Raw genomic sequence first — 25,060 nt, forward strand, 5'->3', positions numbered from 1 at the left:
GTTTTGTAATATAGAAAGCTTGTTTCTGACTTGAATAGAATTAAGCAGACCATCTTTAAGCCACCTTTAAATAATGATACAGAAAACAGTTTCTGTATAGTTTTTAAAACTCTAGTTTTTTATTTTTTATTTTTAAATTTTTTAATGGTGACATTGGTTAACAAAATCCAGTAAGTTTCAGGTGTACAATTTAATAGTAAAGTATGTATAAATTACATTGCGTGTTCACCTCCCATAGTTAGATTTCTTTCTGTCATCACGTAAGTCTAGTTGTTTTTAAATTTAAATTTTCAAAATAATACTTATTACAATGCTCCTGGGACATAACCTTTTTATAGACTACCTTGCTTCTATTTAGAATACCAGTAGGATGATGAATTTGTTAGCATATTTAAGAAATAAAAAATATAAAACATGTCCTGAGTTACTCAAGCAATGATTTATCAACTCTTATATCCCTATCTATAAACAAATGACAACACTTAATTATTGTTTCAAATTCTTTGCCAATAGATAATAGTTCAACTATTAGAAAGAAATATACTACTAAAAATTAATTCGATAATACTTGGAATAATAAAAATTTTACCAGAATTTTTTTTGACATTTCGGGAGCAGGTCTTATTTAGTATACTCATTTTAGTCAAACTGTTATAGACGTTTTGGCAATGTGAAAGAATTCTTTCACCTTGTAATATCTGTACAATTTTTTCTGCAAATGAAAAGAGAGGCTTTAGGTGTCAGAATATTAGCCAGATTGCAGTGAGATAATAGTTTTCTATATGTGTAAATTGTGGGTTAACTTTCTTAAAAGAAAATACAAATTTTAAAAAATTAATTGAATATTTGGGGAAAATTTCACTTTTCTTCAAATGTTATTTTTTTGCTAAAATAGGCTTCTTTTAAATATTTTAGCAATGAATGTTGAAACAATATTCTTTAACAGTTCTAAGAGACCTGGGTTCAGGAATTACAAAGGGGAAAATTGAGAAAAGTCTGAGAAATTGATACAAGCCCACGAGTTCAAGTGACTAGCACTGTATTGTTTTGAAAATATCTGTTCTAACCACAGTTAGTTTGCATTTCGCCTCTTGTGAGTTTTGAGAACAAAATAAAAGTGACTCATTTCCATGAATAAATAATTTACTTTTTAAAAAAGTTATTTAATTAGAAGTGATAGGATTTTGACTCTTAGAACCACCATTAGATAGTGATATTCTCTCCGGCTAGTTTAATCTTTTTTGCTAGCTTTATTGCTTAAGAAAAAAGTAAGCCCTTATAATTACTGAGTTCTTGTCAGTTTGAAAATACACATCAAAATAATATATGCTTTAAAAATATTTTCCTTGAATGATACACAGAATGAATGTTTTTAAAGGAGATGTTGACACTAGTTGTTTCGATATTAAGCTATAAAGAAAATATACAGGGTGATGTAGTATATTTAAAGCAGACTTATGTTAGTAATGTATGCTAAAATTGTTGGGGTATGAAAATCATCTTCATAGCTAGACAACCTTGCTTGTATGAATTTCTCTCCCTTTGAATACCAAAAACACACAATTTGTTAAAAGCAACTTTTTTAAGTGATTTAAAATATTTTAAAATGATGAAAGCTTTAAACTCTAGGCTACAACATCCTAATTCTACAGGGTAGTCACATTTCTCAATGTTTTTTATTTTTCTATGCTAGCATATTAATGAACCAATTCATATGTAATGAATCAGTTTTCATTTTAAAGTCTTGTTTAGGATTCTATATATTTAATTTTGTAATTTTACATGTTATTTAAAAAATTTTGCTAACAATTTATAAATATTTGGTCATACATAATTGAGGAGCTTATTGTATTTTTACTTCCTTAAAGACAAGGGCCTGGACTGTAAGACTCTTGAGATTTCTTTCCTAGCACTTTGAGCTGTACTTTTATAATTTATTAAACTCACATTTTGCCATTGGGGGACTTATGTTTTTATCTAGCAGAGATAAGAAATTCATTTATTCATTTGACAACATATTTATAAAACACCTAGTATATTCTGTAAGAGTATATTACATATCATGACGCAAGCTACTTAGAGCATTGTAGGGGAGACAGATAAGTAAATCGGTAATTTAAGTATGTAAGTTGATGAGTGCTATGATTGGGAAAGCAAAAGGTATTCTGAAAGTACCTGTTGTGGAATTAGGTTTAGCTATCTAAACCAAATCTTAGTGGGGCCTGGTGTTGGAGAATGCTTCATAGAAATAGTTTTGGATCACCCAAGGCTTAATATGTATAAGGGTTAGCCAGGTAAAGGGTTGGAAGGAAGAAAGAAGTGGGGATAGTTAAGTGTATCCTCCATGAAATAATATATACAGAGACAGAGGGGAGCTAGGGACCATGTCATGACTCATGGGACTACAAAACTTAAATGTTCACAGATGAAGCTGGAGCCGTTAACAGCTATTGATCATTTCATGCATGGTCTTGTGTATTATTGTAATTTTATCCTGGTGCAATGGGAATTCGTTAAGGCTTTTCGGAGAAGTGACATGATTATCATTGCTGTTTGGAAAGATTGTGCTGGCAGCAGTGTAGAGAATGATTTAGAAGGAGTCAAATTAGAACCAGGGATACAAAGTGAAGATTTTGAGTAATTGATTGAGATATTGGAGTCATAGACTATTTTAATAATAATAGAGGTGAAGAGAATTAGGTAAGTTTATAAAACATTTAACTAGTAAGAGTAACAGTGTTTATGACTGATGGAATGTGGAGGTTTATAGAAGAAATAGTAATGAAGGTGACACTGAAGTTTCTGACTTACATAACTAGGTGGATGGTGCTTCCATTCAATGTGATTGGAACTATGGGAGGGATCTGAAAGGGAAGAATACATGTTCAGTTTTAGAAACAGTGAACTTTATTGTGGAATACTGTGTGGAGTTGGCCAGTGGAAATTGTATACATAAAGCAGATGCTCAGGGGAGAAATGAGGACTAGTGACTAAGAGTCATCAGCATGTAGGTAGTACTTGGAGTAGGTGAGATGTTTTATAGGGAGGATATAAAGAGAAGAGAGGAACATCTTGAGTAGGACCTTGAGGGGTCCAATATTTAAGAAATGGACAGAAGAACCATACTAAGGAAGAAAACAATAATAAGAAGAAGAATACTAAGCAGCAGCCGGAGACGGGTAGGAGGAAAATAAGGAGAGTGCAGTGTCACTGAAACCCAAGGATGAAACTGATTAAAAAGGTTTCAGCCAATTAGAGGGAAATATAACTAGAGTAGAAAATTCATACTATATAGGAAATACAGACAAAGTGCTGTGTGATTTTAGATCATAAGAAGATTCTGTCTGAGTAGGGAACAGGAATGCTTCGTGGAGGAGGTGGCATCTGAAAAGCTTAAAGAAGCTACTGAGTGGTGGAAAATATATTCCAGGTAAAAGGGCAGCATAATAAAAGGTAGGAAAATATAAGACTATAGAGTTAACAAGTTGTATGTCAGCTAGTGACAGTTCTAGGGTTTATATTAGAGTTAGGACTAGAAAGGTAATGGGAAATGATTATGAAGGCCTTGATTGTGGTGCTAAAGCTCTGTGCTCTTGGCAATAGAAAGCCATGGGAGGATTTAAAATAGAGAAATTATTTCATTCTTTTTAAAGCTGAATAATATTTGTTATATGGATATATCACATCTTATCTATTCATCAGCAATATATTCTTTAGATATGAATACATAAGTAGTAATCTATTTTGAAAAATTCAAGGTGCACATCACCCCTGGAGGAGAGAATGGGAGGGATACAATTAGGGAGGGGACTAAGATTTTAAGGTACTGTAGTGTTTTATTAAGCACAATTGTGGGTAGAGGATATTCATTTTATTGTCCATTAACTTATAGTACTTAACATGTATGTGTGATATATTTTACTATTAGTATGTGTGATATATTTCACTATTAAAAAAATCAAAAGGTAATGCCATTAGTTTAATTTCAGTTGTAAAGAGAGGAATGATATGATTAGATTTGTTCTTTGAAAAGATTATCAGTAGATTGGATTGGGTCAAAGAGAGGCTCTTTAGATAGATTATTTGAAACAACTTAGGAAAGGAGTAGAAGGCCAGGACCAAATCAAACTATAGCAATGGCGAGGAAGAACATTAATATAAATCAGGCAGAATAATCACCAGTATTTGTCAGCTGGTGAAAGGGACAGGGTAAACAGGTGTTCATTTCTAGTTTCTTGCCGTTTTCTCACAGTGACTGTAGATAAAACCACTCATGATAAACCTCCCACTATTCTCCCTGTTTCACTCAACAGAAGACCTCTCTTCATTTTTCATTAGGAAAAAATGTCACTAAGCTTTAATATCTCATTTTTTCTCCTTGTTTCACATGAAGAAGCATGAAGAATCTGAAATATTACCTTACTTGCAAACCAAAAAGATAGCCTACCACAGTTTCATGGATACTGGTAGAAAATATGAGACTCCTTGGTCAGAGATGGCCAGTTTATTATTTACAGCAATAGAGTACCAGCATTTTTTCATTGGTTCCCCAAACCTGTTATACCTGCACATGCAGTGGGTCGCATTACAGGAGAAAAACTCTGAGCTTAGGGACCCCAAATCTTTTATAATGCGAAGTAAACATGCCTGCCCTTTGCTCCATAATAGACATTATCTTTTTTTTCAGGGCTGTTTGCTACCCTTGAAAAGATAGTCTAGAAAAAAAGGCATTCAGTCAGTACCTCTCTTGCAGAAACGTGAGAGACCTATAGAGAATTGTCTCCCAACACCTCAAAACATGTCTTAATCTTTATCCTTATATCATTCCCATGAAATAAGTCTTTTTTTTTTTTTTTCATAGCTAACACTCCAACTTTGATGACTTTTTTTGAGACTGTGTCATTGGCTATATCTTCTCTTTCCAAATGTTTATTGAATTAATACTTATATACAGTGGGGGAATATTACAGAGCAGCTTTATGTAGCATAAATGCTAGTTGGAGAAGACTTTTAGGAAGAAGTGACATTTGCACAGAGATTCGAATCATGAGAAGTATCCAATTTCCAAATAAAAGAACAGCACAAAGACTCTGAAGTAGGAATAAGCTTAATGTTTTTTGAGGAACAAAAAGCCCATGTTTCTGGAGTATAGTGATCTAAGGAGGAAAGTGGTAAATAATGAATTTGGAGAAGTAGGTCGTGGCAAAATATTCTGATATCTTTAATCTTTGTTACTCCACTATATCTTTCCTCTTCATTTACAGACCCTATATTCTAGGGCCTTTGCTCTTTCTAAGTCACTTTTTAAAAAGATGCCACTGCTTTTTTCTCTTTTTCATATTCTTAAAAATGAGAGAGGAACTAAAAGATAAATTCTCAATAATATTGGACAAAAAGAAGTGATGCCATTAGAAATTGTGAGGAATTCCTGAGAAAGAGAAAGCAGAAGACTGGAAAATGATAACCCAAAATGGCACAAATTGAAAACAACTGTGCATGACAGGAGAGCCTCACAACTTTCAAGTTCTTGGTAGTCAGGTAATTATTAAAAGGTCTGTGCCTTATATAAGAGGGAAATTCAAAAATCATACATAAGGTAAACTACCTATCTAGGAAAGACTTCCAATGTAGCTCTCGGGTTTGAGAAAAGAGTAGAATGTGGAGTGTTGGGAGGACTTATCTATGTTGCAGACGTGGAGGAGAGGAAAACTGGAAAGGAAAGACAGTGTTGCCCAGGAGGGAAATTAACATTCGAATACTACCAGAGTAAAAACCATGTTTTTGCTTGTTGGAGCTTTCTTATCTTGCCTTTGTGAGCTAGCCTGCACATCCTAATGTGGCTTTTGGCACTTACATGTCAGCAGTCAGCTCTGCTGTATAGGAAAGAGACTAGATGGAGGAAACAGCTCTATGGCTATAGAGATAACCTGAGCCAGCTATGTATACCCATCAATTTAGGTCTTCATTTAAAAATATGAATAGATAGCTAAGGATCATTAGACACTTAAAACCAATAGCAGGAAAAAGGAGACCCAGAATGAACAGGCAACTGATTTGGATGAAACATTAAGTCAACAGAAAAGCATATAAAATATACTCTAATCAGTAACTTTTGAGAGATTTCAGAAGATAATGGAACAAGAACAGACCAATATCCAAAAGAAGCAATGAGAGAAAGAGATCTTTAACATTAAAAAATGATTGTTAAAGCTTATACTTGTATATGTAGTATATCTTTGTATATATGTATACATAAAGAGCAAAACATATAGACAAATAGTAATCTAAGAGACAAAATCAAAAAATACTCTGAGTTAGACTTAAAAGACAAAATGTGAGAGAGAAAATTGAGCAATGGCAGATCAATCCAGGCAATGCGATATAACTAAAAATTGAGAACGAAATGATGGCCCCCCCACCCCCACCCCATATAACCATTTGGCTCTAGGAAACTGTTTGTATTAGTGGTTGGAATGGGCCCCTGGACCTTGCTTCAAACAGAACATGTCTACTTTTACAAGTTTTATATGTTGGAGTGCAATACTTTATTAAAGAAAAAGTGTTCTGCCAGGAAAAAAAAAAAAGTTTGAAAACTATTGACTTATAGGATGAAGTTCAGACTTGTTGCATTTTATTCAAGGCTCTTAACAATTTTACCCCAGGTTGTCTTTCTGCAGAGAATGAAGGGAAATTATGTAGAAGAGGTATGAGCCAACTCATAGAAGTATGTAAAGTAGTGAAAAGATTTAAGACATATGCAAGGAGAAGCTTTTTGAAGAGTTTGAGACAAATAAGTAAAATGATCTAATTTATATATTTAAGAATATATTAAATAATATATATTATGCATAATATCTTTAAAAATTTAAATATTTTCATATTTTATGGGAAATGGATTCTAGAGGCTCAAAGGTTGAAATGGGAGACCAGTCAGGAGGCTCTTGAAGTGCTCTAGGTAAAATAAGATGGTGGCCTAAACTAGAGTGGTAATAACAGATATGGAAAGAAGTAGAAACACTGAGATATATTTAAGAGGAAATAGAGCTAAGAAAAGAATAGAGAACATGAGGGTCGTGACTGATAATAGAAAAGACTTGAAAGGGTGGGTTTTTTTTTTTTTCATCCTTGATCCCTCTTCCATTCTCTCTTTCCTCCTACCCCTCCCTGTCTTTCGGTAAGACATTTCTGCGTAGCCATAGTGTACTCCATATTGTTGAGAAAGAGAAAAGAGTTGGTGGTAAGACTGGAAAAGTTGCTCACATTCAAAATGAATTACTCATATATTTAATAAAAGAATATCAGAACTCTAAAAAATATTCATTATCCTCATAGTTTCTGTACATCAGATATTTGAGAGCGGCTTATATAGGCAGTTTTGACACAGGATCTCTTATGAGGTTGTAGTTAATCTGTTAGGGAAAGACAGCAGAAATGCAGTGGGCCAATTTCTCAGCAGATTGCAGTTATCTGAAAGCTGGCCTGGAGTTGGTGGATCTAAATCTCAGGAGGCTCATGCACATAGTTGGCACAATACTTTACAATGAAAGAAGCATGTAGTGACAAAATGATGGGTTTTGGAATTAGACAAATTGGTGTTAAAAGTATAACTCCATTGTTTTCTTCTTTTATAAAATAGGGAAATACTACATTATATGGTTTTTGTAAAGTCTGAGACAATGCATATAAAACACTCAACATAAATTAGCTGAAAACTTTCTTCTCTCTCCTTGATCAGACATAAAATGAGTAACACTAAAATGTTGGAGATTTTCCAAACTTGCTGAGGTTTAGAAAGAAGTAAATACAATTTCTAAAGGCAAATTGTACGTATTTCCTCATTGGCATAATCAATGATTTAGATATAGATAGTTAACACACAACACAAATGTAGTTTTCAGGAATTGACCATTGCTCTGTAACAGTATTAAACCTTTTATTTTTTAAAATAATTTTTTAGTTTTTCAATTACAATTGACATACAATTATATTAGTTTCAGGTGTACAACATAGTGATTAGACATTTATATAACTTATAAGGTGATCTTGATAAATCTAGTACCCATCCAACACCATAAATAGTTATTACAATAGTATCGACTGTATTTCTTATGCTATACTTTATATCTCCATGATTATTCTGTAATTACCCATTTATACTTCTTAATCCCATCTCCTTTTTCAACCATCCCACCAACCCCCTCCCATCTGGCAGCCATGTTCTCTCTATCTGTGAGTTTGTTCATTTATTTTTGTTCTTTAAATTTCACATGTAGATGAAATCATATGGCATTTGTCTTTCTGACTTCATTCAGCACAATACCCTCTAAGTTGCAGGTGGCAATATCTCACTCTATTTTGTGGCTGAGTAATATTCCATTGTATGTATATACCATCTCTTGATCTATTCTTTCATTGACCCAGGTTGCCTCCATATCTTGGCTTTTAAAAATAATGCTGCAGTGAACATACGGATATATGTCTTTTCGAATTAGTGTTTTGGGTTTCTTTGGATAAATACTCAGAAGTAGAATTACTGGATCCTTCTTTGTCTCTTGTTATAGCATTTGTTTTAAAGTCTATTTTGTCTGGTATTAGTATTACTACCCCAGCTTTTTTGTTTATTTGCGTTTTCATGAAATATCCTTTTCCATCCCTTTACTTTTAGTCTGTATGTGTCTTTTGATATGAATTGAGTCTCTTGTAGGCACGATATGTAAGGGCTTTGTTTTCTTATCCATTCAGCTACCCTATGTCTTTTGTTTGGAATGTTTAATCCATTTACACTTAAAGTCATTGTTGATAGATATGTAGTTATTGTCATTTTATTATTAATATTTTTTTATCTTTTTTATCTTTTTTTTATCTTCTTAAAGAAGACGCTTTAAGATTTGTAATACTGGTTTAGTGGTGATGAACTCTGTTAACTTTTTCTTGTCTAGGAAGCTCTTCATCTGTCTTTCAATTTTAAATGATACCTTTGCTGAGTAGAGTAATATAGAGTATAATTTTAAAAGCATAGGGAACATTTTTGTTATTTGTGTGGGCTTTAGGGCAACACATGATCATAAATCTAGGATCTTCCTTGTTTTATTCCACTGATTTTTAAATATCAGGTAATAATTTCCTACTGCATTAGGGAATTATTAATATTTTAAGCTGTGATCATGTATACCTGTGTTAAATATATTAAAGTGAAATTGATCCCTTCTCAGAGGACTTTAGTAGTTATTCACAGGCTTTCATTTCAATAAGGAAAGGCTGTTTTTTTTTCCTGAGTTACCTACTTTAGTTCTCCATTCAATCACTGAAACAAAATACTAAAAGTATTATGTAAGTGATAATGCTGTGACAAACCATTAGTAAAGGTGAAAATAACCAATCAGGGAAGAAAGTATGAAGGAAGATCCAATCACAATATAAAAGGATTCACTGCAGAATTCTTATAAATTGTATTTAGGGTTTTTTTACATTTCATTAAGAACTTGTCATAGAAACTGAGTGGTGGAGAACATAATGAGAGCCACTACCAAATGATGGTAGTCAAAACAGAAATAAAGCTTCTCTCATATAATACAGTAACTTAAAAGGAAGACATTAATTTATTTAATAATCAGCCATAAAACATGAATGGTTCATTTTGGAGCTTATTTTTATATTACTTGTAAAGTTTGCTAAGCAAATAGTATAAAGATTCTTAGTGCTTAAGAAGTACTATTTTAAATCAGATGTTTTAGATACATCAGTTTACTTACAAGCTATTGATATACTAATTAAAAATAATCCTTAAATAGTCTTTCAAGTAACTTCCTCCAAGGCATTCTAAGCAAAATAAATTTAGCCAGAAAAGAGGTTCAGTCTATATCTTTCTCCATGGATTAATTATACAAGTCTAAATTGACACCTGTCTCAGGTGCTTAAGCAGAAGCTTAACGAAAAGGCTCTATTAACACAGCATTTAGGCGGAGGGAGGTAGAATAGAAAGAGCACTACACAGATAATCTGTGGACAGGAATTTTACTCCTAACTGTTCCCCTAACAAACTGACTGAACTTGTGCAAAATAATTTCTTCCCTGGACCTCAGTTTTCATATCTGTAAATTAAGAGGTTCAGAGTCTATCAGTGTTGATTTGAGGATGGGAGAGGGGAGGCAAATCACTCCTTGGAGAAACTATTTTTTGCTTAGAAAAAATAATTCTATGCACACACAGACACACACACACTCACACACACTACAAGTGCATGTGCATCACACACCGTATGTAATTTCAGAAGGTTACTCTGAGGATTAAAAGAAATAATGAGTAGAAAGCACATTTAGTAGGTTTTTAAAAATGTTTTCCCCTTTTACTTCCCCACAGTAGGAGGGTTCTTCAGCTTCTTACGTTTTGATAAAAGCTATGGAAAAAGGTTTTCAAGTCTCTTTTTTGGGGGCAAAAAAGAGTTTAAAGTATACAACTATCAAGTTGCATGAAATATTCCCCTTTTTATAAGAAGCCATTTCTTTCAACAGTTACTAGGGTTTGTTTTTTTAGAGGGGGGTGGCAATCTGTCATCAAAGTGTTGACAAGTGAAATCTGACAAGGTTGAGGTGGTATAGCTGCAGGCTACTTGAAAAATTTTCACTGTCCTTCCTATTCGAAGAGAAAGGATCTCTATCTTTTTAAATTCTTGCTCATTTTGCAGCAGTCTTTGATTTATATGCTTTTGAAAACAGTAACTCTAAATTGACAAATTATTTTGGCAGTTAGCATTGGTTTAGATAAGAGCTTTTCAGTGTTCTCTTGTCTTTAACTCAGTTCTTTAGGAATTATTTCTGAAATTCAATTTATTTTCTCTTCAAAATCATTTCTTTCTATCAAAGTGTGGCATAAAACTATATTTATGAAATTACAACCTAGAATTAATTATCATGATCACATTGCCAACATTTCTGTTTTCCTTGTCTTTTTATTGTTATGATTAAGATACATCCTAAAAACAAGAATTAAGTCCATATTTTTCAAGATAAGAAAGGTGAGTACATGAGTCAGAGATGGTGGTACTCAAAGATTATTTTATTGTTGTTGTTATTTGCTTATGCAAGCATACAAGCATACTTTTTCCTCCTAAAATGCCTGATATAAGACATTGCAGTTATTTTGCAAAGTCATGGAAAAATACACTTCACCTAGGTACAAGTCTCTTTGGAATAATGGAAATTGTGTTCAGCAAAATATTTAAAATGAGTATCAGCAGACAAGATGTTTATATTAACAGGAACCTACAAAATGACTATTCAGAGGTCAACACTGATCTTTAAATATTAGTGAAATTTAATTTATTGCATGTGATGAGTAGAAAGAAAAGGAAGCTGGTCACAATGAAGAAGCCATTGATAAATTGTCTAAAGATCAAAACTGCTTACAATATAGAAAATGTTAAATTGACAAGATCTATTTAAGCGAATTAAACAGTTTGAACAATGCCCTATACAAGATTTTTTTGCCACAATTTATTTTGGAAAAGTGAAGGGACTTCTTTGTTTTCTAGGTATAGAATCTCTTCTAACTTCTTTTAATAAGAATAATGCATAAGTTCTCTTGGAACATAGGAATCTGTTGCCTTTTGCTCCATCTAGAAATAGCATCATCTGACCGATTTTTAGCAGCTGTGAAGAACCACCCTCTGGCTATGGCACTTTGCACAGCCCTTGCTGAATTAAGTTCAAAGAACTTTCTGTTATGTCATACTTAATTTTGAAAAATTGTGTCTTCTACGTTCCCTTATTTTCTTATGTAAAAAATTGATAAAAATTTTTTTAAAGGACTAAATATGTCCAATATATATAGCAAAGGATGGATATTAATACACAAAGAAAGGGATAAAGAACTCAATAGAAAGGTAGGCAAACACCAGGAATAGATAATTTTAGAAAATACATGTTTAAAAAATACATGAAAAAATGTTTGATCTCTTTAAAAATAGAAAAATGAAACTTAAAACTATAAGAATCCGTATTTTACTTACCTGATTGGCAAAAATTAAAAACTTTGATAATGCTTCATTTTACTGAGGTTATAGGGAAAGGGCATTCATGTTATAAACTGGTATAGTCATCTTGGAGGCCATTTGACAGTACCAGTAAAAACATACGGTGTGCGTGTATATTTTCATAGTAGTAGTAGTATTGTAAGGCAGAAAGTAGAAACAGAATGTTGTTCATTGGTGAATGGTTAATTAAATTGTGATCTCTATCCAGTGGAACACCTTGCAGCTATTAAGAAGCAAATCTGTATATTCTAACAGAGAATACCTATGCTATGGTGTTCAGTGAAAGAAAGCAAATTGTATGTATAGTAAAATCCTGCCTTTACAAAAATACAAAACAAGTCATTATGGGTGGGGACATACTGTGTATACACAGTGGTCGGCCACAAGCCATGCTGTGCAGTAGCTCCCTTCAGAGTAGAGAGAGTCGCTGGCAGAGGAGCATGTTTTAATATCAAACACTTTCATATTGTTTGTATTTTTTTTGCCACAATTTATTTTGGAAAAGTGAAGGGACTTCTTTGTTTTCTAGGTATAGAATCTCTTCTAACTTCTTTTAATAAGAATAATGCATAAGTTCTCTTGGAACATAGGAATATGTTGCCTTTTGCTCCATCTAGAAATAGCATCATCTGACCGATTTTTAGCAGCTGTGAAGAACCACCCTCTGGCTATGGCACTTTGCACAGCCCTTGCTGAATTAAGTTCAAAGAACTTTCTGTTATGTCATACTCAATTTTGAAAAATTGTGTCTTCTACGTTCCCTTATTTTCTTATGTAAAAAATTGATAAAAATTTTTTTAAAGGACTAAATATGTCCAATATATATAGCAAAGGATGGATATTAATACACAAAGAAAGGGATAAAGAACTCAATAGAAAGGTAGGCAAACACCAGGAATAGATAATTTTAGAAAATACATGTTTAAAAAATACATGAAAAAATGTTTGATCTCTTTAAAAATAGAAAAATGAAACTTAAAACTATAAGAATCCGTATTTTACTTACCTGATTGGCAAAAATTAAAAACTTTGATAATGCTTCATTTTACTGAGGTTATAGGGAAAGGGCATTCATGTTATAAACTGGTATAGTCATCTTGGAGGCCATTTGACAGTACCAGTAAAAACATACGGTGTGCGTGTATATTTTCATAGTAGTAGTAGTATTGTAAGGCAGAAAGTAGAAACAGAATGTTGTTCATTGGTGAATGGTTAATTAAATTGTGATCTCTATCCAGTGGAACACCTTGCAGCTATTAAGAAGCAAATCTGTATATTCTAACAGAGAATACCTATGCTATGGTGTTCAGTGAAAGAAAGCAAATTGTATGTATAGTAAAATCCTGCCTTTACAAAAATACAAAACAAGTCATTATGGGTGGGGACATACTGTGTATACACAGTGGTCGGCCACAAGCCATGCTGTGCAGTAGCTCCCTTCAGAGTAGAGAGAGTCGCTGGCAGAGGAGCATGTTTTAATATCAAACACTTTCATATTGTTTGTATTTTTTTAAACAAAATGTATACACTTCTAACAAAAATTTTAAATCCAAGAAGAAACAAAAGACCAGATGGAGTGTCTAATGGATTTAAAAGTTTCTTTCTTGATTTTTTGATGGCAAGAAGAGTCAGGGTCTGGGACTGCTGGAGATGGTGGTGGTGACTGGTATGGATGGTTTCCACCTGTGGTGGCCCTTCTAAATTCGCCCATCTTTGGGCTATAGCTCTCGGAATAACTTTACAAAATAAAATATTTTACGTCTGCCTTCTGTGCTAGAAATGGACAATGTGCTCTGTAACAGAGCCAGACTGGTTTCCTATCTCCCAGGATTGCACTCTTTAGTTAAAAGGGTTGTCAATGCCAAAGCCTTTTCAACTGAAGAATCTTCAAGTTCTGATGAGCCTCATGTGGTCACTGCACCTCCCAATATATGCTCTCAAACAATATGGCCTGACAAAACTATGAGACCATTTGGACCTCAAGATCAGAGATTCCAACTTCCTAGGAATAAAGCTTTTGATTGTCACTTCAATGGGACCATCACAGAAGAAATGCCAGGGTAATGATGCACTTGTTGAACAAGAAATTAACAGCGTGGAAACTTACTTTGCAAGTGCCAAAGTAGTGTGCAATCCAGACGTGTCCAGAATTGCTGCGAAGAGATTTTCAGTCATTGTTTACAGAAGTGACCACCAACAAACTAATGATTCTGACTGTAACACAGAAAACTAAGAATATGACTGTTTGGAGTGAGGAAGTGGAAAATGAAAGAGAAATGATCTTAGAAAAGTTCATCGACGGTGCTAAGGAAATATGCTTTGCTCTTTGAGCTGAAGGCTATTGGGCTGACTTTATTGACCCATCATCTGGTTTGGTGTTTTTTGGACCATATACAAACAACACTCTTTTTGAAACAGATGAACGCTATCGACATTTAGGATTCTCTGTTGATGATCTTGGCTGCTGTAAAGTGATTTGTCATAGTTTCTGGGGTACCCATGTGGTTGTAGGAAGTATCTTTACAAATGCAACACCAGACAGCCATATTGTGAAGAAATTGAGTAGAAACTAGCAGTAATGTCAAGTAATTTGATGTACTATTTCTACCAAACATTTGGATTGATCTATAAACACTGTCAAAGGCTTCAGTTTTTAAAATTTACTTATTTCCAGGTATTTATTTCAACATTTTATGAATTCACAGCAATGGCAGGTGGTTTTTGATTTTTAAATCTCAAATGTCCATTCACATTGTCACTGACTACATATTGAACACATCCACATTGTACAGAATGTGGTAATTAATGTGTAATAATCAGGGTATGATCTCCTATTGTTATTTCTTTCTTTTATTGGAAAAACCTCAGTTTTAACTATTTTTTCCAAAAATAAATCATGCATTTGGTTATAATGATTAAAAAAAAAAGTTTCTTTCTTCATTTCTTTGTACATTTATAGGTTTCCTAGCTTGTTTTAAAAATAAGGGCGTTATAAACAGTGTTTTTAACATACTGCTTTGTCCTTTTCCATTTTGCTTCTACCATGTAATTGCTGAGTGTTATCTGCTAAATCTAAAATTTCCTAAGTATTACTTTTTAGCATTTATTGAATACTTGTAACGGGTGATCAAATAAATATGTCCCGAATATTTACACTTAATATTTAGCTTGAAAAAGTGTTCTAGACTTCTGATTTAGAACTTTATATGCTATGAGGTAACACTTATGATACAGAAAAAAAAATCTATATATTTAAAATAATAATTTAAAAATAATATTTGAAGATAAATGTCACTAAGGGAGCTAAGACACTTATTTGATAACTGCTATTTGAATAAAATTAAAGGGTAAAGTTTTCAGTGTTATAGGCAATTAGTTGTGCAGTGTCCACTAATAATGCTCAGCGCTTTTCATCTTCAGAGCATTATACAACATTAATGAGTCCTTACATCACTCTTACAAATGTAGGTCAATGTCATTATCCCTATTTTTGCAGGTGGGGAAATTGAGGCAGAGAGGTTAAATGATTAAGGTAAATTTATTACAGCAGAATTAGAATTAAGATATTTTGGGTTGGGGCCTAGCATTCAGAGCAGTAGAAGCCATACCTTTACAAGACTTACTCTCTTCTAAAGATAAAACATTACTTCTCATTAAACCATATTGAGGTCATCTCTACATTAAAATTCAGAAACAGCGAGTTTGATCCCTATATAACCACTTAACACACACGTATCATTTTCTCTTCCAGGGATTTTTGACACTATATTGTCTCAATCTTTTTCATTTTGTCTTTATTGGAGAATTACTAAAATATCTATCCTTGACCTTATTTTTCTTCTGAGATTTTATTCAGTGGTTTTAACTTTCCTTTCTATTTAGAAAACCCCACAATAGATTTCATATGTTCCAGGCTCCTTTCCTGTGTTTCTAGCTACCAGCTAGACATTTCTACCCATATCTACCCTTATACCTTAAACTCCCACAGTCTAAAATTCAACAATAGCAAAACTTGCTCCTCTTCAAGATGAACCTGTTTCTATTTATGTTTTAATCCAGGTTCTGCCCTTGAAACTAGGATATACCAGGTAGGAACAGATATGGGTAAGGGATTCCTGGGAACCAGGTGTAGCGAAGAAAAATGGTATTTGCTGAGTCCTTTGACAGGGTGAAAAAGTCAAAGCACAGTTTAAGGAAGAGGAAGATCCAGAGTTACAAACTGAGAGGCAAGGCTAAAGTATAACAGGAGACCAACTAGCCAGGATGGCACTAGGAAAATTAAGTTGTGGGTTAAGTAACTGAGGTAGTCATTTTGAACAGAATACACTGGAACCCTTTTAGCTGGCACATGATGATGAAGGTATGTTCGAAGCGAGGGCTACTATCTGTGCAGTAACCAGATCTCCATCCCCTGGTGGTTACTCCAGATTCTTCCTTCTCTTTCACTTCTACAATTCATTGGTCTTCATATGCTGTTGATTCTTTATTTACAAGATCACTTGAATCTGTATATTTATTTACATCCATCTCCCACCATCCCAGTTCAAGTCCTTGTTACTGAATATTGTTGTTATCTGTTACTTTATTTCCTAACAGGTCACTTGTATCAAATATTCCTCTACTCTTTAGTTAGCTACTTAACAGATATAATTCCTAAATTTGGCATTCAAAGACTTCTTTAGTGTCTCCCCAATTTATCTCTTCTATTTATGTACCAAACCAGTTGCTTATTATTTCTCAAATAATCCTTGCATCTTCGTCTAATGTTTATTGTCCCCTCCTTTTTAACTGTCCCTTTATCAAAATCTAACAATCCTCAAATGCCCTCTACTTTGTAAGAGCACTTCTTTATTATCAAACTAGAACATCTGCTGAACACTCATAGCCCTTTATGTTGCTAAATTAGCACTTACTACAAACTTCATATTGTTGTTTATATGGTTATTTTATTGATTACACTAGATTATAGCTATTTGATAGTAGAGACCCTGCTTTATAAATCTTTGTATCTGTGACTCATGGTGAAATGTTATGCACCTAAAGTGTTCAAAATGTTTGTAATGTTTAATTAATATTTAGATATCATAGGTCTCTCTGAGGTCCAAATAACCCAGTGTTCCTAATACTCCAGTCTTCTGTTATAACAGGTTCAATCCAAGTTTGAAGTCTCTTTATTTTGAGACTGCCCTGTCCTTTACATGAGCTTTATAATTGCTTAATTGTTTGGTTTAATGTTGAATGTTTCAAAAAAAATTCATTTCTGATAACATGATGTTGATTAAATATGTTCATACATATGCTTAACAGGTATTAATATAATTCCCTGTTGATGCCATTAGATAAAAGATGATTGCGGAATACACTATATTTTATGTAACTTGAAAATTACCTAACGATGACTAGAACCTTATACAGTTGACTAGGGGTTTATCTTAAATTCATGCTCTTTGGTTGTCTTTAGTTTTGTACATTTTGAATTTGTAAATAGATGTTTCTCAGAACATCTTTTGATAATAAATAGCCAATATATGTTCTAAGCTTATGCCCAAGAAACATTCACTTAGGCTCTTTGAGGCATCTTGCTCATAAACATTCATCTTGCATGTCTTGTTGGTACCACAGTATCATTTATCTTTGTTAAACTACACAAGTGTCTTCTCTTTGTTAATTCTTTCTTTCCCATAATGTTTTACATTAGGGTTTTATTTGCCCTCAAGCTTCCTGTTCTTCCCAAAGTAGTCAAACTAGCTGACTTCAGAAACCAGAGAAGGCAAGTATTTTGCAAATTTATTTAGTGGCAAGTTATCTTTACTTCTAAAACATAGAAGTAAAAGAAGAAGAAGTGTAACAAGTCACAGTATCTTAGTGCAGCTGTTCCTATTTTTCTGTTACTTTCTAAAAATTTAGTCTATATGTAACAATTATTTTTAAGGCAAATAAATATTTATTGTAAGGTAACCTATTTGGGATAGAAGACTTTAAACTTTTTGAGGATGTAAATATAAAGTAAAATGGGCTCTCTAGGATCCTCTTATCTCTCTGTCTTCAAAATTTGGGCTATTGTTGATTCTCCCCGCTATTCCTTTAAGAAAAAAAAAGTCATCTAGATTTAGGTAAAGCCAAAATTAAATTATGCTTCTTATTCTCTCTTGGAAACTGGAAATTTAGATTCAGAATGGCCTTCTGATATCTATACCTGTCATCAATTACCCTATGAAATTAAACAGAAAATTGTAAAAGTTAAAAAGATATTTTAAAATAATTGAAAATTTAGGGGCATTTTTTTTGTTTGGGTTCTTCCTTTTGCTATTGTTTTCATTTGGATAATTCTTTTTCCTATTCAGTGTTCAATATTAAGACAGTTTGAGATATTTTTAATTCATTCTTTCATCCACCTCCCACCCCCCCACCCCCATTTAGCTGCTACTTTTATTCTAGTTCTATGTCATGTGCACTGGGTTTTATCCCCAGAGAAATGCACAAGGGCACTGAGTGGGGCAGCATTTCTCAACTTACTTCGTTAGGCATTCCCTATTTTATGACCTTTTACAAAGGTCAGAATCCAGCATTCTTCTGAAATTCTTTTCTTCCCCTTTTCAAAACAACTGTTTATGCACTAATACAATATTTGAATAATACGAGTTCAGTCTTGACTACTTCCTCCAGGCAGATTCTCAAACTAGGAAATTACCAGCATTCTTTTTAAAAGCTGACATTCTTAAGATGCAAGACTTAAATGTCTGCATCTTTAAGAAAAACTGCATGGTGTAGAGATGACAAGACATCTTGAGGACTAAAAAGATATCGATTCCGTCCCTTCCCACCATGCCCATCTAGTTATTATTATAGATTTTTACAAATTTGGTTTTACTCCATTAATTCTCTTTAATTTTATATGGCATTACTTGCAGATATTTGAAGTTCTGTGGAAAATGATGAATAATCCACATTTGACTATCTTTTGCCCCCTGATAATGCATGTGTCCTGCAAAGACTTCTCCTTAACTACTCCTTAACTCCTTAACTTCTCCCCATATTTTGGGGAGTCCACAGGAGTTGTCACATTGTTTATAAACAAATCCAATCATTTACTAATGGACATTGCCATTTTCTCACTTGCCTTACCTGCTCCTTGCAGGCCTGCTTTATCAACTGATTATTGCTGCCATTTCTTCAGGTGTATGGATTACTCCTTGGCCACCATGTCTACTTTTGCTAGGTGTGGATCCCATTTTGTCTGGATACCACTGCTCTCACTGTGAGTACACTAATCTGAAGGGCTACCAGTTCTGCTTACTTTCTACTGGGCATCACCGCTGCAGTCACTTTACCATCCTTATACCACCTGTTCCCTGTGGGGCCACAGAGGGGTCCTTTATAAAGTACAAAGTCATTCGCCCTCTTTTATCCTTTACTTTTTAGTGGAAACTAGAACAGTATTGCATGTACATCAGAGCATTTAGAAAACTAGCTTGTACATTTTTCTCAGTCCTTCCACCCCCATTAGAACCAGACATGAATCCTTTGGTGCTGAGTTGGAAGACAAGTCAAGATCATAGACTCTACACTGTACTATTCTCAGAATTCCCTCTTATGTTCAAATGCATGGGGGTTAAGGGCTTTGCTCTTGACATTTGAAACTCTCCACACAACTCATTTTGCTTATCTTCCCCAACACTGTGTGATTTCTGAGTATTTCAGGACTTGAAAATTTAGTAAAGATATGGGCAGTGGACCTATTGCTTTTCTAGTTAAAAACATTCTTGCCTCTTAGAAATAGCCAATGTGGATTACAAAGAAAATTATACTCCACTCTCCATTTTCGTTATCGAGAAAGTTGACAAATTATTATTGAATTGACTTAAACTGAAAAATAAAATTTCAAGCGCAGTCTTCTTTTGATATGTAAGTAAGGTATTGCCTTTTTGGTTTCAGTTATAAAATTTTATCTATATTTAATTTTGCATGATAACCTTTTTATGTAGCTACTAACAGCTAAACTTCAGCTTCGTCTTTGCTCAAATTGTCATACATTCTAAATATTGGTATTTGGATAAACATTACCTTGAGGAATTTGAATTTTTATTTTCTAGTATAGTCTAGAAGTTGAGACTTTCATTTCCCAATATCAGAGGAAATATGCACCTGTTTCATCACATCTTTTCTTCCCTATCCCAGTGAAATATTAACAACTCATTTGTATGTCCTAATTCAAATACTTTTTTTATATAGAAACTTCACATACAGATATTTTTCCTTTCTAAAAATCCCTATATTATGCTTAATAACCATTCATTCATTTCACCTTGAATAACTATATAAAGTGAGAGATCATATTTCTTTTTTGTTTTTTTTAATGTAAATTTGCATAGTGCTAGATATATTGAGTAATAGTAGCAGCAGCATCAACAATGGCAACAATAAGGTAATTGAATAATGGTACCCTCAATACAGTCCTGAGAGGAAAGGTAGACAGGGTAAAGGGGGTCAAATGTAGGGGGTTAGAGAGAGGGTGAAGTGAGTAAAGGGATCGAATATATGGTAGCTGAAGGAAACTGGACTTTGGGTGGTAAACACACTATAGAATATACAGATGTCAAATTATAATGTACATCTGAAAATTATATAATTGTATTAACCAATGTTACATCAATAAACTTAATAAAAAAAATTAAACAATGTTCCAATGTGATATTGAAAGGCAAAAAAAAAAAAAAAAATACAGTCCTGAAGTAGGACCTTTATTATACCCGTTTTATAGCTGGAGTAACTTAGAAGTAGAGAAGTTAAGTAATTTGTCCAAGTTAGCTAGTAAGCTGAGAAGTTAGCATAAGGACTTAAGAGTCTGCAGTCCACACAATAAGCTTAATCAGTGCAAAATAAATATTTACTTAATTCATTAACTAATTCTTTAAACAAACATTCCAGACCTTACCTATCCAAATGAGAAAGGTGCAGTTTATATAATCTAATACTGTAAATATTTTAGTTTTTAAAAGTATAACTATAAAGTAAAAATTCTGAAATAAGCCTCATAAAGCTAACTGAAAACATTTTCAAAGAACAGAGCTTTGGAAATATTCTGAATAACAGCAGCCTCACTAGAGTCACTCCTCAGGGAACAACTCTGAAAGATAATACTCAATTGAATCGAAAAATCATAATTTGCTTAATATCTCTTTTTCCTTGCTTCCACCTGATAAAGAACTGCATCCTCTTTCATAGTAATACAGTCCACAGCTCTCCTACCTGTGTATAGTGGCAGCCAGCTTTTGGTTAGAGTAGGGCAGATCAAGGGTTTGAAGGATCCTTTGTTTCATCTCTAACCTTTTGAGGTGCTTTAGTACAAGGAAAAGTGAATTCAGATCAATCTAAAATTTGCTGTTGTTATTATAGCCTGTTTCTTTTCTCCCTCTTTCAACTTAATAATGTCGCTTTCTGCCATGTATCTCGATCTTACCACCATCCCTGGACATCCTTCCTTCCTTCCTTCCTTCCTTCACTTACTTACTTACTTACTTACTTAATTACTTACTTACTTACTTCTTACTTACTTATTTACTCACTCAAACTATTATGTACTTGCTTTCCCAAACCTCTGGATAGCCAAATACAGTGGAGCACTGTGGTTGCAAGCGCAGACTCTGGAGCCAGTCTGCTTAGATTCAAAGCCTGCCTCCACTACCTGCTGGCTATGTGACCTCCCTGTGCCTTGTTTTCCTCATTATTGCAGTAATGATGGTACTACTTCAAAGAGTAGCTACGAGGATTAAATGAGTTAATACATGTAAAATGTTTAGAACAATGCTTGTAATGAGGTAAGTACTTTGTATTGTCTGTTGTTATCATCATCATCATTTTCATCTTCTTCATTTAACTGGTGAAATCCTATATTTCTTTGAGGTCCCGCTAACATTTCACAACTTCTCTGTAACTTTTTTTAGAGACCCACTGTTTCGGGCAGGCTTGGGCCTTTCTTTTATGCTGCCACATTGTTCACTCTGCCATTTTAATAGTACATTGTGTCTTCTTAGTTGAACATACATCTGTTTCTTGATGATTGTTAAGTACATTGGGGTTCAAATATAAAGGTGAAGAAAGGGCCAAAGAATTTTGTACTATGTCTAAAATTATTTTAGATTATCACCCATAAGAGTAGTATGGCTAATATTTTTCGTCACTCCTGATGTTAAAGAAGCTGAGGGCTTATTCCTCCATCTAAAAGATAACTTAAGATATATTTAAAGCTTCTTTTGTTATTCAGAAGTTTGTTGGAAAGAGCAATTCTTTTATGATCTCCAGAAAATGTTGGTAGTTTACTGTACATATTTCTAATATACAGTAAAGTATACATATAGTGTGATACTATATATATTTACTAGCAAACATTTGAAAGTTACATAAATGCTTTTCAAATATTTGTAAAATGTCGACTTTTTTTCTGATTGAGATTGATCTTCTCCCAGTCAGTCCAAACCAATTAGGTTCTACTTGGTTACCAATTGAAGTATCAATAATGTCCATCACTAACCCCTACTAGTAAAGCTGGGAGGAAATACAGTATGTACTTTTTTTTTTCAAATGCAATCAGAGTAGAATATCTGGGTCTATCACAATGTGCAGATTAACAAACTAATTTGAAAGCTAATATGGTTTCACACAGTTTACTTCTAAGTACATGTATTTATTATAATAGTAATATATACTATTTACCTAGAAAATTTTGCTTTAATTAGCCTGTTTGTATGTGAGAAATCATAAATATTTGCTTTGTATATAAAAAACACCACAAAATGTGTTTGTACTTAATAACTACTCAACAGATGTTTCCTTTCCTTAAAAATGTTTTTAAAAATGCTTAAATATTAAATAGTTCTAAATATACTCAGACCTTTAAAAAACAGACATATGTTTTTGAAAACTCATGTATATTCTTATTACATTTCTCAATGTGATAACAATACCAAATCTCAGAAGGGTATTTGTCCTTTTTCTAGCATTTATTTCTGGATGGTTAACCAAGGCAATATTAAAGGGTGTTTATTCTAATGAACCATATCTCAAATATCAGTAGCGGCAAATGATTCTGTTATATCTAAGGGATCTTGCTTTTATTGGCAATAGAAGATAATTAATTGGCACCTCTTTTTAATTATTTTTTAAACAGGACAGAGATTCCTTCTGCCATCAGATGTCTTTCTGCTTGACTGAATTGCACCTGTGGTCTTTGAAGAATACCTTACACATTGCGGGTAAATGAGCTCTGGATTAATTTCAATATTTTTCAAATATAAGTTACAACATATGAATAAATACTACCGAAGGTAGAGCCTAGATTCTCCAGCTGGAGTTGCATTATTTTCTTTATGCTTAATGAAAAAAATTGACTAACGGAAAATATTCCTTTTAATTGCTCTGATTGACTTGTTTTTGTCAACTTGAGTTAGATTTTCTGTTGTGAAAATTAATTTTATTGGCTTAATATTTGTTTCCTCTTATGATTCATACATGTTCAATCTTTTGCTGGGATTGTTCATAATAATTGTTTATATTCTTAAGTATTTGCTGGCTAGCTAATGGTAAAGGCATTTCTATTTGATATAATATATCAAATATAGAACTAAGATGTACAATTATATATCTGTTCTTTGCATTTTACATTTTTTTGAAGGAAGGTAATAATATAAGTAATATAAGTTTTAACAATTCTTATTAGGATTATAGGATAAAGTACATGTCGTTAGGATACCTCTTTTACAAAATCTTTTTTTTCTTTGATTATCCAAAGCAACTCTTATATTTAGGAGAACAGTTTTATTTATATGCCTTTAGCATCACTAAGAAAATGGTTTACCTCACAAAGTATCATATCTTTATATCAAATATATAATGAATATATACAAATGAATGTCATTATAATTTTATTGTTTACCTTGCTTGAAATTTATAAGGATAGAACTTCCAGTTAAACAAGTTGGATTTAACACACATTTGCACCCTTCTGAAATTCTTCTAAAATGAGAGTAAATGAATTAAAATAAAGAAGGAATAAACCTACAAGGACTAAAAGATTAGGAGGGCAGACAATTGCAGTTGGATGATTTTTGGAAGTTGGAAGGGATGGAGGAATTAGTAAAGCTTAAAAATCTGACTATCAAACATTTACAGAGGAGAATTCCAGTGACAGCAGCCAATTTGTGTCTCAAAACTCTAGAAAGATACTTTAGAAGTTGGGGATGTAGCATGAGGGTGACAACAAAGAGACTTGAAAGTCTGCTTAAGAAGTAGTGAGATACCTTTCATATTATGGGAATATTTAATTAGGGTGGCTCTAAACTTGGGGATACCAGCCCCAGTAGAAGACGACAATGGAGAGGTACTGAACTGAAAACAGGGATGAAATGAAAGCCTACATACTGATAGATGAGATCCTCTTAATCCCACTTGGTTCTGAGAATGTTGTAACCTCTTGTATACTTTCTAAGAAAGAGCTTGAGGGAGGCCTCTCTGGAATGACTGCATGGCCCCAGAGAGAAGACCTGTTCACGCTGACATTTGGGGAGATCCTTGAGTGAAAGAAACATTGTGGTGCCTCGCTGATCAGTGAAGTCCACCAATTGGCAGGCCCTATTCATGTGCATACTCCGTACTTTTTTTCATGTACTTTTTAACATTCCCACCAATAATTACATTCCCACAAAGGTTCCCTTTCTGCACATCCTTGCCAATGCTTATTTCTTGTTTTTATTTTTTATTATTATTTTTTTTTATTATAGTCATTCTAATTTGAAACAATTGCAAATTTACAGAAGACTTTTCTTCTGTACAGGAGATTTTTTTCTTGAACCATTTGAGAGTAAGTTGCAGACTTGATGCCTCACCACTCTCAAATGCATTAGTGTGTTTCCTATAGAAAGGAGGTGCCCTGCATCACCACCATATAACCATCAAAATCGAGACATTAACAGTGATAGTAGAACTGCCATCTAATACTCAGAGTTTCACCAGTTGTCCCACCAGTGTCTTTTT

The 25,060-nt window shown here is 33.3% G+C and overlaps 1 protein-coding gene and 1 pseudogene across 10 annotated transcripts in view; both read left to right on the top strand.

The window, feature by feature from the left end:
- WDPCP (WD repeat containing planar cell polarity effector) overlaps positions 1 to 25,060 on the top strand; it is a 291,597-nt gene that overhangs the window by 53,190 nt on the left and 213,347 nt on the right. For all 10 annotated transcript variants that reach the window (XM_023524239.1, XM_023524235.1, XM_023524234.1 and 7 more), the window contains one exon: positions 23,199 to 23,283. In XM_023524239.1, coding sequence (XP_023380007.1) covers positions 23,223 to 23,283 — 61 coding nt within the window. In that variant the 5' untranslated portion in view covers positions 23,199 to 23,222. The remainder of the gene's footprint in view (positions 1 to 23,198; positions 23,284 to 25,060) is intronic.
- On the top strand, positions 13,749 to 14,604 carry LOC105306703 (annotated as a pseudogene).

The sequence above is a fragment of the Pteropus vampyrus genome, unplaced genomic scaffold (genome assembly GCF_000151845.1).
Source record: "Pteropus vampyrus isolate Shadow unplaced genomic scaffold, Pvam_2.0 Scaffold453, whole genome shotgun sequence".
Lineage (NCBI taxonomy): Eukaryota > Metazoa > Chordata > Mammalia > Chiroptera > Pteropodidae > Pteropus > Pteropus vampyrus.